The following is a 13,707-nucleotide window of genomic DNA, read 5'->3' as shown; positions in this document are numbered from 1 at the left end:
CAGCTAAGGATCCTCTGTGCTTATCCCAGGCTTTACCCCTCCCCTCCCCCACAGCTAAGGATCCTCTGTGCTTATCCCAGGCTTTACCCCTCACTCCCTCACAGCTAAGGATCCTCTGTGCTTTATCCCAGGCTTTACCACTCACTCCCTCACAGCTAAGGATCCTCTGTGCTTATCCCAGGCTTTACCCCTCACTCCCCCACAGCTAAGGATCCTCTGTGCCTATCCCAGGCTTTACCCCTCACTCCCCCACAGGTAAGGATCCTCTGTGCTTATCCCAGGCTTTACCCCTCACCTCCCTACAGCTAAGGATCCTCTGTGCTTATCCCAGGCTTTACCTCTCACTCCCTCACAGCTAAGGATCCCTGTGCTTATCCCAGGCTTTACCCCTCACTCCCTCACAGCTAAGGATCCTCTGTGCTTAATCCCAGGCTTTTAACCCCTCACTCCCCCACATCTAAGGATCCTCTGTGGCTTATCCCAGGCTTTACCCCTCACTCCCTCACAGCTAAGGATCCTCTGTGCTTATCCCAGGCTTTTACCTCATCACTCCCCTCACAGCTAAGGATCCTCTGTGCTTATCCCAGGCTTAACCCCTCACTCTCCCCCCACAGCTAAGGATCCTCTGTGCTTATCCCAGGCTTTACCCCTCACTCCCCCACAGCTAAGGATCCTCTGTGCTTATCCCAGGCTTTACCCCTCACTCCCCCCACAGCTAAGGATCCTCTGTGCTTATCCCAGGCTTACCCCTCACTCCCCACAGCTAAGGATCCTCTGTGCTTACCCCAGGCTTTACCCCTCACTCCCCCCTCAGCTAAGGATCCTCTGTGCTTATTCCCAGGCTTTACCTCTCACTCCCCCACAGCTAAGGATCCTCTGTGCTTACCCAGGCTTTACCCCTCACTCCCCCTCAGCTAAGGATCCTCTGTGCTTATCCCAGGCTTCACCCTCACTTCCCTCACAGCTAAGGATCCTCTGTGCTTATCCCAGGCTTTACCCCTCACTCCCTCACAGCTAAGGATCCCTCTGTGCTTATCCCAGGCTTTACCCCTCACTCCCTCACAGCTAAGGATCCTCTGTGCTCATCCCAGGCTTTAACCTTTCACTCCCCCACAGCTAAGGATCCTCTGTGCTCATCCCAGGCTTTACCTCTCACTCCCCCACAGCTAAGGACCCTCTGTGCTTATCCCAGGCTTTACCTCTCACTCCCCCACAGCTAAGGATCCTCTGTGCTTATCCCAGGCTTTACCTCTCACTCCCTCACAGCTAAGGATCCTCTGTGCTTATTCCAGGCTTTACCTCTCACTCCCCTCACAGCTAAGGATCCTCTGTGCTTATTCCAGGCTTTACCTCTCACTCCCTCACAGCTAAGGATCCTCTGTGCTTATCCCAGGCTTTACCCCTCACTCCCCCACAGCTAAGGATCCTCTGTGCTTATCCCAGGCTTTACCCCTCACTCCCCCCAGCTAAGGATCCTCTGTGCTTATCCAGGCTTTACCCCTCACTCCCCCACAGCTAAGGATCCTCTGTGCTCATCCCAGGCTTTACCTCTCACTCCCCCACAGCTAAGGATCCTCTGTGCTTATCCCAGGCTTTACCTCTCACTCCCCCACAGCTAAGGATCCTCTGTGCTTATCCCAGGCTTTACCTCTCACTCCCCCACAGCTAAGGACCCTCTGTGCTTATCCCAGGCTTTACCTCTCACTCCCTCACAGCTAAGGATCCTCTGTGCTTATCCCAGGCTTTACCTCTCACTCCCCCACAGCTAAGGACCCTCTGTGCTATCCCAGGCTTACCTCTCACTCCCCCACAGCTAAGGATCCTCTGTGCTTATCCCAGGCTTTACCTCTCACTCCTCACAGCTAAGGATCCTCTGTGCTTATCCCAGGCTTTACCCCTCACTCCCCCACAGCTAAGGATCCTCTGTGCTTATCCCAGGCTTTACCCCTCACTCCCCCACAGCTAAGGATCCTCTGTGCTTATCCCAGGCTTTACCCCTCACTCCCCCACAGCTAAGGATCCTCTGTGCTTCTCCCAGGCTTTACCCCTCACTCCCTCACAGCTAAGGATCCTCTGTGCTTATCCCAGGCTTTACCCCTCACTCCCCCACAGCTAAGGATCCTCTGTGCTTATCCCAGGCTTTACCCCTCACTCCCCCCACAGCTAAGGATCCTCTGTGCTTATCCCAGGCTTTACCCCTCACTCCCCCACAGCTAAGGATCCTCTGTGCTTATCCCAGGCTTTACCCCTCACTCCCCCACAGCTAAGGATCCTCTGTGCTTCTCCCAGGCTTTACCCCTCACTCCCCCACAGGTAAGGATCCTCTGTGCTTATCCCAGGCTTTACCCCTCACTCCCCCACAGGTAAGGATCCTCTGTGCTTATCCCAGGCTTTACCCCTCAACTCCCCCACAGCTAAGGATCCTCTGTGCTTATCCCAGGCTTTACCCCTCACTCCCCCACGTTAAGGATCCTCTGTGCTTCTCCCAGGCTTTACCCCTCACTCCCCCACAGGTAAGGATCCTCTGTGCTTATCCCAGGGCTTTACCCCTCACTCCCCCACCGGTAAGGATCCTCTGTGCTTATCCCAGGCTTTACCCCCTCACTCCCCCACAGCTAAGGATCCTCTGTGCTTATCCCAGGCTTTACCTCTCACTCCCCCACAGCTAAGGATCCTCTGTGCTTATCCCAGGCTTTACCTCTCACTCCCTCACAGCTAAGGATCCTCTGTGCTTATCCCAGGCTTTACCTCTCACTCCCTCACAGCTAAGGATCCTCTGTGCTTATCCCAGGCTTACCCCTCACTCCCCCAAAGGTAAGGATCCGCTGTGCTTTTCCCAGGCTTTACCCCTCACTCCCTCACAGCTAAGGATCCTCTGTGCTTATCCCTGGCTTTACCCCTCACAGCTAAGGATCCTCTGTGCTTATCCCAGGCTTTACCTCTCACTCCCTCACAGCTAAGGATACCTCTGTGGCTTATCCCAGGCTTTACCCCTCACTCCCTCACAGCTAAGGATCCTCTGTGCTTATCCCAGGCTTTACCCCTCACTCCCTCACAGCTAAGGATCCTCTGTGCTTATCCCAGGCTTTACCCCTCACTCCCCCACAGCTAAGGATCCTCTGTGCTTATCCCAGGCTTTACCCCCTCACTCCCTCACAGCTAAGGATCCTCTGTGCTTATCCCAGGCTTTACCTCTCACTCCCCCACAGCTAAGGATCCTCTGTGCTTATCCCAGGCTTTACCCCTCACTCCCTCACAGCTAAGGATCCTCTGTGCTTATCCCAGGCTTTACCTCTCATTCCCTCCCACAGCTAAGGATCCTCTGTGCTTATCCCAGGCTTTACCTCTCATTCCCTCCCACAGCTAAGGATCCTCTGTGCTTATCCCAGGCTTTATCTCTCACTCCCTCACAGCTAAGGATCCTCTGTGCTTATCCCAGGCTTTACCTCTCATTCCCTCCCACAGCTAAGGATCCTCTGTGCTTATCCCAGGCTTTATCTCTCACTCCCTCACAGCTAAGGATCCTCTGTGCTTATCCCAGGCTTTACCCCTCACTCCCCCCACAGCTAAGGATCTCTGTGCTTATCCCAGGCTTTAACCCCTCACTCCCTCACAGCTAAGGTCCTCTGTGCTTATCCCAGGCTTTACTTCTCACTCCCTCACAGCTAAGGATCCTCTGTGCTTATCCCAGGCTTTACCCCTCACGTCCCCCACAGCTTAGGATCCTCTGTGCATTATCCCAGGCTTTACCCCCTCACTCCCCTACCAGCTAAGGATCCTCTGTGCTTATCCCAGGCTTTACCTCTCACCTCCCCCACGCTAAGGATACTCTGCGCTTATCCCAGGCTTTACCTCTCACTTCCCTCACAGCTAAGATCCTCTGTGCTTATCCCAGGCTTTACCCCCTCACTCCCCCACAGCTAAGGATCCTCTGTGCTATCCAAGCTTTACCCCTCACTCCCTCACAGCTAAGGAATCCTCTGTGCGTATCCCAGGCGTTACCCCTCACTCCCTCACAGCTAAGGATCCTCTGCGCTTATCCCAGGCTTTACCTCTCACTCCCCCACAGCTAAGGATCCTCTGTGCTTATCCCAGGCTTTACCTCTCACTCCCTCACAGCTAAGGATCCTCTGTGCTTATCCCAGGCTTTACCTCTCACTCCCCCACAGCTAAGGATCCTCTGTGCTTATCCCAGGCTTTACCCTCTCACTCCCTCACAGCTAAGGATCTCTGTGCTTATCCCAGGCTTTACCCTCTCACTCCCTCACAGCTAAGGATCCTCTGTGCTATCCCAGGCTTTACCCTCTCACTCCCTCACAGCTAAGGATCCTCTGTGCTTTATCCCAGGCTTTACCCTCTCACTCCCCCACAGCTAAGGATCCTCTGTGCTTATCCCAGGCTTTACCCCTCACTCCCCCACAGCTAAGGATCCTCTGTGCTTTATCCCAGGCTTTACCCCTCACTCCCTCACAGCTAAGGATCCTCTGTGCTTATCCCAGGCTTTACCCCTCACTCCCCCACAGCTAAGGATCCTCTGTGCTCTCCCAGGCTTTACCTCTCACTCCCCCACAGCTAAGGATCCTCTGTGCTTATCCCAGGCTTTACCCCTCACTCCCTCACAGCTAAGGATCCTCTGTGCTTATCCCAGGCTTTACCCCCTCACTCCCCCACAGCTAAGGATCCTCTGTGCTTATCCCAGGCTTTCCCCCTCACTCCCTCACAGCTAAGGCTCCTCTGTGCTATCCAGGCTTTACCTCTCACTCCCTCACAGCTAAGGATCCTCTGTTGCTTATCCCAGGCTTTACCTCTCACTCCCTCAACAGCTAAGGATCCTCTGTGCTTATACCAGGCTTTACCCCTCACTCCCCCACAGCTAAGGATCCTCTGTGCTTATCCCAGGCTTTACCTCTCACTCCCCACAGCTAAGGATCCTCTGTGCTTAATTCCCAGGCGTTACCTCTCACTCCCCCACAGCTAAGGATCCTCTGTGCTTATCCAGGCTTTACCCCTCACTACCCTCACAGCTAAGGATCCTCTGTGCTTATCCCAGCGTTACCTCTCACTCCCCCACAGCTAAGGATCCTCTGTGCTTATCCCAGGCTTTACCCCCCTCACTCCCCCACAGCTAAGGATCCTCTGTGCTTATCCCAGGCTTTACCCCCTCACCCCCTCACAGCTAAGGATCCTCTGTGCCTATCCCAGGCTTTACCCCCTCACTCCCTCACAGCTAAGGATCCTCTGTGCTTATCCCAGGCTTTACCCCTCACTCCCTCACAGCTAAGGATCCTCTGTGCTTATCCAGGCTTTACCCCTCACTCCCTCACAGCTAAGGATCCTCTGTGCTTATCCCAGGCTTTACCTCTCACTCCCCCCACACCTAAGGATCCTCTGAGCTTATCCCAGGCTTTATTCCTCACTCCCCCACAGCTAAGGATCCTCTGTGCTTATCCCAGGCTTTACCCCTCACTCCCTCACAGCTAAGGATCCTTTGTGCTTATCCCAGGCTTTACCCCCTCACTCCCTCACAGCTAAGGATCCTCTGTGCTTATCCCAGGCTTTACCCCTCACTCCCTCACAGCTAAGGATCCTCTGTGCTTATCCCAGGCTTTACCTCTCATTCCCCCACACCTAAGGATCCTCTGAGCTTATCCCAGGCTTTACCCCTCACTCCCTCACAGCTAAGGATCCTCTGTGCTTATCCCAGGCTTTACCCCTCACTCCCTCACAGCTAAGGATCCTCTGTGCTTATCCCAGGCTTTACCTCTCATTCCCCCACACCTAAGGATCCTCTGAGCTTATCCCAGGCTTTACCCCTCACTCCCTGACAGCTAAGGATCCTCTGTGCTTATCCCAGGCTTTACCCCTCACTCCCTGACAGCTAAGGATCTTCTGTGCTTATCCCAGGCTTTACCCCTCACTCCCTCACAGCTAAGGATCCTCTGTGCTTATCCCAGGCTTTACCTCTCACTCCCTCACAGCTAAGGATCCTCTGTGCTTATCCCAGGCTTTACCCCTCACTCCCCCACAGCTAAGGATCCTCTGTGCTTATCCCAGGCTTTACCTCTCACTCCCCCACAGCTAAGGATCCTCTGTGCTTATCCCAGGCGTTACCTCTCACTCCCCCACAGCTAAGGATCCTCTGTGCTTATCCCAGGCTTTACCCCTCACTCCCTCACAGCTAAGGATCCTCTGTGCTTATCCCAGTGCGTTACTCTCACTCCCCCACAGCTAAGGGATCCTCTGTGCTTATCCCAGGCTTTACCCCTCACTCCCCCACAGCTAAGGATCCTCTGTGCTTAGTCCCAGGCTGTCCCCCCTCACTCCCTCACAGCTAAGGATCCTCTGTGCTTATCCCAGGCTTTACCCCTCACTCCCTCACAGCTAAGGATCCTCTGTGCTTATCCCAGGCTTTACCCCTCACTCCCTCACAGCTAAGGATCCTCTGTGCTTATCCCAGGCTTTACCCCTCACTCCCTCACAGCTAAGGATCCTCTGTTGCTTATCCCAGGCTTTACCTCTCACTCCCCCCCACCTAAGGATCCTCTGAGCTTATCCAGGCTTTATTTCCTTCACTCCCCCACAGCTAAGGATCCTCTGTGCTTATCCCAGGCTTTACCCCTCACTCCCTCACAGCTAAGGATCCTTTGTGCTTATCCCAGGCTTTACCCCTCACTCCCTCACAGCTAAGGATCCTCTGTGCTTATCCCAGGCTTTACCCCTCACTCCCTCACAGCTAAGGATCCTCTGTGCTTATCCCAGGCTTTACCTCTCATTCCCCCACACCTAAGGATCCTCTGAGCTTATCCCAGGCTTTACCCCTCACTCCCTCACAGCTAAGGATCCTCTGTGCTTATCCCAGGCTTTACCCCTCACTCCCTCACAGCTAAGGATCCTCTGTGCTTATCCCAGGCTTTACCTCTCATTCCCCCACACCTAAGGATCCTCTGAGCTTATCCCAGGCTTTACCCCTCACTCCCTGACAGCTAAGGATCCTCTGTGCTTATCCCAGGCTTTACCCCTCACTCCCTGACAGCTAAGGATCTTCTGTGCTTATCCCAGGCTTTACCCCTCACTCCCTCACAGCTAAGGATCCTCTGTGCCTATCCCAGGCTTTAGTGTGGCTGCTGAAGTGGTTTGGTTTGCGGAGATAGTCTTTCATTTTTTTTCCATCACTTACTAGGCTATTGCTGCTTTTGATGTTACCTATAAGCTGGCACAATCTTCCTTAGATGTTGAAGATGAATCATATGCCAAATCTGTTTTATTTCCATATAAAATGCATGATGGATTCTTCTAAAATTTTACATTTTTGATCACACAGTGGCAGCTCCTCCAGAACCAAGTAAAACACTTTGATTTTATTAAAATATAAATGTTAGTAAGTAAAACCCATAACACAGCCTTCACACATTTTTAATTTTTTATTATTATTTTAATTATTCTATGAGGGAAAGGCTGCCTTTACTTCCTTCCTGTGATCCTGGTTTACAGGATCTCTTCAAATTAAAGAAGGAGGCGCGGGAGTTGCTCACTCAAGCAATGACAACTCCGTGTTTCCCAGTGCGGAGACCTCTGCATGCACAGCAGCAACGAACTATGAACACATCGCTGCCTTTCTACTTCTCCTTTTGTGGCTTCCAGAAATTACAGATGGAAACGATTTGTTCAGCTTCCTTCAGAGGGAAAAGCTTGGAGAAATACTGCAGGTAGCTGAGACAGGAACAGTTTGCTAGCCGCATTCATTTGTTAATGAACTGCTCATCCCTCCATCAATCTTACAAAAGAGAGGGTAACTTTGTTACCTTCAGAGCACATACAGAAATGGTTCATTATAATTCTCAGAGAGCGAGGTGCAGGAACCATGAAACATTGCAGTGGTCCTGGTAGTCAGGGAGGAGGAATAAGGAAATGGGATTCTCTAAAGCAAGGATGACTGCAGATGCTCAATCAGAACCAGAACACAAGGGCCCGAGCAGGCGAGGCAGGAAGCACACAGGGTTCATCCTTGCTCGCTGGATCAGCAGCATAGACCACAGCTGGTGGGGGAACGAGCTCTTAGTGTCCAAACTGCAACGCAATACCTTAAAGGTCAGCGCTGGGCCCTTTCCTTCTTGTGTCCTGCTAAACCAAAGAAACATCTCCCCCCACTCATGGAGAAATTCAAATGATATTCAGAAACCTGCCTCTTGCATCCTGCAAGCACTGGTACCAGCACTAGATCCATCCTGGTTTAACAGCCTAAAGGCTTCAAAGATTCACTTCATTCCCTCAAGTAGGAACATCTTTTACCTTATGCAAAGACTTTAAGTGCAATGAATAAGTTGTAACCGATAGTCTAACATAAAATGTTTGTGACTTGCTTTCATCAGCTCAATTTTGTACTTAGCTGAGGAAGGGTGCATAGGCCTCAAAAGATTCGCTAAAAGGGCCTCACAACAACTTTTGTGGAGCTCTTTATTTCAATCTATCCCAAGTGGCTAAACAGGGCGGCCACAGGGCTTTATCTGACTAAGGTGGACAGGTACAGCAGCACCTCCCCTTCCCTTCCAGACCATGATGACCCCATCCTGCCCCCACCATGCTCTTCCTGCAGATCCATTCCTTCAGGCTGATGCAACACGAGGTGCGGGAGAGCCGGCGTGCCCTGGCACCTCCCCTTCCCTTCCATGATGACCCCATCCTGCCCCCACCATGCTCTTCCTGCAGATCCATTCCTTCAGGCTGATGCAACACGAGGTGCGGGAGAGCCGGCGTGCCCTGGCACCTCCCCTTCCCTTCCATGATGACCCCATCCTGCCTCCACCATGCTCTTCCTGCAGATCCAATCCTTCAGGCCGATGCACTATGAGGTGCGGGAGAGCCGGCGTGCCCTGGCACCTCCCCTTCCCTTCCAGACCATGATGACCCCATCCTGCCTCCACCATGCTCTTCCTGCAGATCCAATCCTTCAGGCCGATGCACTATGAGGTGCGGGAGAGCCGGCGTGCCCTGGCACCTCCCCTTCCCTTCCAGACCATGATGACCCCATCCTGCCTCCACCATGCTCTTCCTGCAGATCCATTCCTTCAGGCCGATGCAACACGAGGTGCGGGAGAGCCGGCGTGCCCTGGCACCTCCCCTTCCCTTCCAGACCATGATGACCCCATCCTGCCTCCACCATGCTCTGGCATTAGATCCATTTCTTGTTTGTTCACTCGCAGGAAGCTGCCCAAGTCTACCTGCCCAATTAATGTCACCAGACCGGTCCTCCAGAAGTTTGTGAAAACCTTTTCTAAACACTGCAACACCTGCACATCCTCCAGAACAAACACTTTTACCAAGTCAGCTAAAGCTGCTGCCCATTAGTTTCATGGTACGAGCTGTTGGGCAAAGTCAATAACTGTTCACTGTCCGCTTTCAACACCACTCACCACTTACAAACCCCACATATCTCCTCCAAACTGAACGGCCCTAACCTCCTTACTCATTCTTCACAGGGAAGCTGTTTCACAACTTTATTGCTTTCTGTTTTGTTTTTCTTTTATTATTTTTGACAGCAGTAGTCGTTTTCATTTAATTTTTTTAACTTTTTATTAAAACTTTTCAATGTACAAGCCTTCTAAATTAACAATGCAAAAGTATTCAATGTACTACATCAATATATAATTGTCAGTATAAGTGGCATTGAATAAACCATTCTCTTCCAGATGTACAAGGTTATGGATTAATTTTAAGATTATAAAGCACTGTTCAAAGAAATAAGACACACACACAGTATCACAGCAAATCCAAGTGCAACATTAAGCACCAAATGCCGATATAGATATGGAGTGCGCACAATAGTCAAGGTACAGCCTCACCATGTATTGATAGACGTTGTTATATTTCCATGTGTTCCTTTCTGAATAACCACTAATTTTCTATTTGCTTTTTTGACCACTGCTGCACCCTGAGCTGAAGATTTTGAGGTATTGTGCACGACTCCAAGTGTGTGAGTTGAAATGGGCTCAGGCAGTTGTTTGAAGGTATCCTCCCTGGGAATATCACTGTGCGATAGAAGTGTGGGGTCTGTTTACGTGTGGGATCCTGCCAGGTTCTTATGGCCTGGATTGGCCACTGTTGGAAACAGGATGCTGGGCTTGACGGACCCTCGGTCTGACCCAGTATGGCAGGTTCTTATGTGGCACGCTTGGAGAGGATGACAATGAAGCCCTAGCATTTTAGCTGCAGTAATGGCGTTTTGATTATTACTCAACCTTTACATAGCTGCAATTTGCTGTGCATGGCAGCAGCATGAGTATTGTATGCGTGGAGCTGTGGCGGCATTTCTGTGGTGGTCAGGAGAGCCACCTAATGTGGCTAGTTTTGCATAATTAGCTACCTGTGTAGTTTCCCCTTTCCAAAAAAAGGTACCTGCACATAAAGCGAGCACAAATGTCTCTGGCTGCTTTTGCTAGGACAAAAACCAAAGCAGAACTGCCCAGATAAATCCAAGCAAAACTATTTCTACAAACTGTGTCTGTAGGGAACTGCGCGTGGGAGTAGCCTAAACTGTGGCTGAATTCATTCTCTACCCCATAGTTGACATTTTTGCCCCTCTTTGTGTCCCTGTGCACTTGTCCACATTAAATTTCATCTGCCATTTAGGTGCCCAGTCTTCCAGTCTCAGAATCGTCATCTGCTGCCTCAGTCTGCTTATGTTTTACTACTTTGAATAATTGTGTCATCTTTAAATATTTCTGCTCATTTCCCTTCCTGTCTTCTGCTCCCACCAATTCATTGCAGAGGCTGTAAAAAAGGAGATAAGGATAGTTTTAAAAACATACAGCTACTTGCACATATACCGTCTTGGATGCAGATAGGAAAGAATACATTATCTTAGCTGTGTTAGAAGATGCTGGCGTGGCCTTGCGGTGGGGGTGTGAGCTGTGGGGGCAGGCTCTGGTGGAAGGCTCGCTTAGCCCTACAGTGGGTGGGCAGGCTGCAAAGGAAGGCTTGTGTGGACCAGTGGTGGGCAGGCTGTGGCACAAGGCTCCTGTGGCGGGATGCAGAGGATGGCTTGCAAGGAGCTGTGGTGGGTGGGCAGGTGGTGGAGGAAGGCTCCTGTGGCCCTGATGTGGGTGCGTGAGCTGCAGTGGAAGGCTCCTGTGGCCCTGATGTGGGTGCGCGGGCTGCAGTGTAAGGCTCCTGTGGCCCTGATGTGGGTGCGTGGGCTGCACTGTAAGGCTCCTGTGGCCCTGATGTGGGTGCGTGGGCTGCAGTGTAAGGCTCCTGTGGCCCTGATGGTGCGTGGGCTGCACTGTAAGGCTCCTGTGGCCCTGATGTGGGTGCGTGGGCTGCAGTGTAAGGCTCCTGTGGCCCTGATGTGGGTGCGCGGGTTGCACTGTAAGGCTCCTGTGGCCCTGATGTGGGTGCGTGGCTGCAGTGTAAGGCTCCTGTGGCCCTGATGTGGGTGCGTGAGCTGCAGTGTAAGGCTCCTGTGGCCCTGATGTGGGTGCGCGGGTTGCACTGTAAGGCTCCTGTGGCCCTGATGTGGGTGCGTGGCTGCAGTGGAAGGCTCCTGTGGCCCTGATGTGGGTGTGTGGGCTGCAGTGGAAGGCTCCTGTGGCCCTGATGTGGGTGTGTAGCTGCAGTGGAAGGCTCCTGTGGCCCTGATATGGGTGCGCGGGCTGCAGTGGAAGGCTCCTGTGGCCCTGCAGTGTGGGTGCGCAGGCTGCAGTGGAAGGCTCCTGTGGCCCTGATGTGGGTGCGTGGCTGCAGTGGAAGGCTCCTGTGGCCCTGCAGTGTGGGTGCGCGGGCTGCAGTGTAAGGCTCCTGTGGCCCTGATGTGGGTGCGTGGCTGCAGTGGAAGGCTCCTGTGGCCCTGATGTGGGTGCGTGGCTGCAGTGGAAGGCTCCTGTGGCCCTGATGTGGGTGCGCGGGCTGCAGTGTAAGGCTCCTGTGGCCCTGATGTGGGTGCGCGGGCTGCAGTGTAAGGCTCCTGTGGCCCTGATGTGGGTGCGTGGGCTGCAGTGTAAGGCTCCTGTGGCCCTGCAGTGTGGGCGCGCGGGCTGCAGTGTAAGGCTCCTGTGGCCCTGCAGTGTGGGTGCGCGGGCTGCAGTGTAAGGCTCCTGTGGCCCTGCAGTGTGGGTGGGCTGCGGAGGAAGACTTCCGTGGCCCTGGACTGTAGGTGTTACATGTTTGGTCCCTCACCTTCTCTAGTGACTTTATGGCAGACAGCTGAGAAAAGACGTCTTCGCCTTCCTCTGGACAAACCAGTTTCAGGTCTTTATTACTGAGTTCCAGCAGCTGTGCTCCACTTAGCACCCCAAGGCATTTCACTGTCCTAGTCAGGAACAAAATAAGTGCTCAGTGCCAGCAGGCAGTGCAGACGAGAGACATCTTGTATAGAAAGGAAAAGGGGAATTAGTTGTTTCTGCTGTAGCACAGGGTAAGTCGCGTCACAAACCACAGGACAGCCCTGCTAGAGCTGCTGAAAAGCCGTATTTCTATAGAAGAGCAATTTAATTGGGCACGTGATGGATGCAGAGGTTTCTTGGCCCACATGTTTTCTTTTTAACCTGGAAGCCAGTAACAAAAACTTGTAGATAAAAATATTCCATCTTACACAAAGTGAGGCAGGACTACCCCCTACCCCCTGATTTGATTTGCTATAGAAACCCTGGCACAATTACTTACAAGGCGCAGGTTCCAGGATTTTTCAAGGAATTTTGCACAAAGTTTCACCTAATACTGATTTTTTTTTTTTTTAACTCCAAAAGGCAAGAGCGAGAATCTCATGTGTGAAGCCAGAGAAAGCAGACGTGCAAGTACATACAGTTTAGAGAAGCCCTGGTCGTTCAGCCACGCTGCTACCTCTGCAGGGCTGGAACTCCTTTGCAGACGCTGTGGACGGCAGGAGATTAAAAGGTTACTGCCCTCCCCAAGCCTGCCGTTAGTATTCCACTTCTTCCTATCATTCATCTCCTGCCACTGCCCGCTGACCTTTCCCTTCCCCTCATTCTCTCGCTACCTGATTCATCTTGTTCTTGGACTGCTGGTTATCTATCGGCTCCAGGATGTTATTGGGTATATAGCCTGTTTCATCCTTCATATTTTTAACCATCCACCACTGCTTGCTTTGATCCAGGACCTAAAACAAGAAAAATATCTAAAAATTAAATTGTCATAGGCACTGCAAGTGTTCAAGCAGCTTAGTTTGACAAGCAGGGCGAATAAGAGCTTCTGCCAATACCACGTGCCTCTAGCCAGGACGGGACTTGCTAATAGCACACAATTATTTTATTTCTTTTTTCATTTAAATTTTCTTAAAGGAAAATGTAGAAAAAAAATAAGAAGTGATAGTGGTCTGCCCTGGGCAAGTGTCATAGCAGTGCCTCTGTTAGTAATGAAAAGAGCCTTGCAGAGTCATCACAAAAGAGATGTCAATAGGAGCGAGAGCGCGATTCACATGGCCTACGTCATCCTGTAAGGGTCTGCATGGCGCATACTCACCTCTATCATATCCCCCTTCACTACTGTTAGTTCCTTGCTGTTCCTGCCCACAAAGTCGTACATCACTCGCATGAGCTGAGGGCCGGACCTAGAACATAGTTTAAGGAATTTTAAAGCGTTAAATAAATGAGAGAGGTGTGGAGATTTGAGATTAGGGGTAGTATGAGGGGATGGAGATGGATGTGTGGGGCAGAGTAAGGAAGGCAAATAGAAAATATCCTGTGCAGCCCCTTC

At 51.8% G+C, this 13,707-nt stretch overlaps 1 protein-coding gene across 2 annotated transcripts in view; it reads right to left on the bottom strand.

Moving 5' to 3' along the window:
• Positions 1–9,877: 9,877 nt before the first annotated feature.
• The window catches only part of EPS8L3 (EPS8 like 3), a 49,871-nt gene continuing 46,041 nt past the window's right edge, over positions 9,878–13,707 (bottom strand). For both annotated transcript variants that reach the window (XM_029573515.1, XM_029573516.1), the window contains 5 exons: positions 13,474–13,561; positions 12,992–13,111; positions 12,797–12,864; positions 12,172–12,304; positions 9,878–10,767 (listed from right to left, as the gene is read on the bottom strand). In XM_029573515.1, the coding sequence (XP_029429375.1) occupies positions 10,756–10,767; positions 12,172–12,304; positions 12,797–12,864; positions 12,992–13,111; positions 13,474–13,561 (421 nt within the window). In that variant the 3' untranslated portion in view covers positions 9,878–10,755. The remainder of the gene's footprint in view (positions 10,768–12,171; positions 12,305–12,796; positions 12,865–12,991; positions 13,112–13,473; positions 13,562–13,707) is intronic.

The sequence above is a fragment of the Rhinatrema bivittatum genome, chromosome 12 (genome assembly GCF_901001135.1).
Source record: "Rhinatrema bivittatum chromosome 12, aRhiBiv1.1, whole genome shotgun sequence".
Taxonomy (NCBI): domain Eukaryota; kingdom Metazoa; phylum Chordata; class Amphibia; order Gymnophiona; family Rhinatrematidae; genus Rhinatrema; species Rhinatrema bivittatum.
This window is presented reverse-complemented; position numbering and strand designations above follow the sequence as displayed.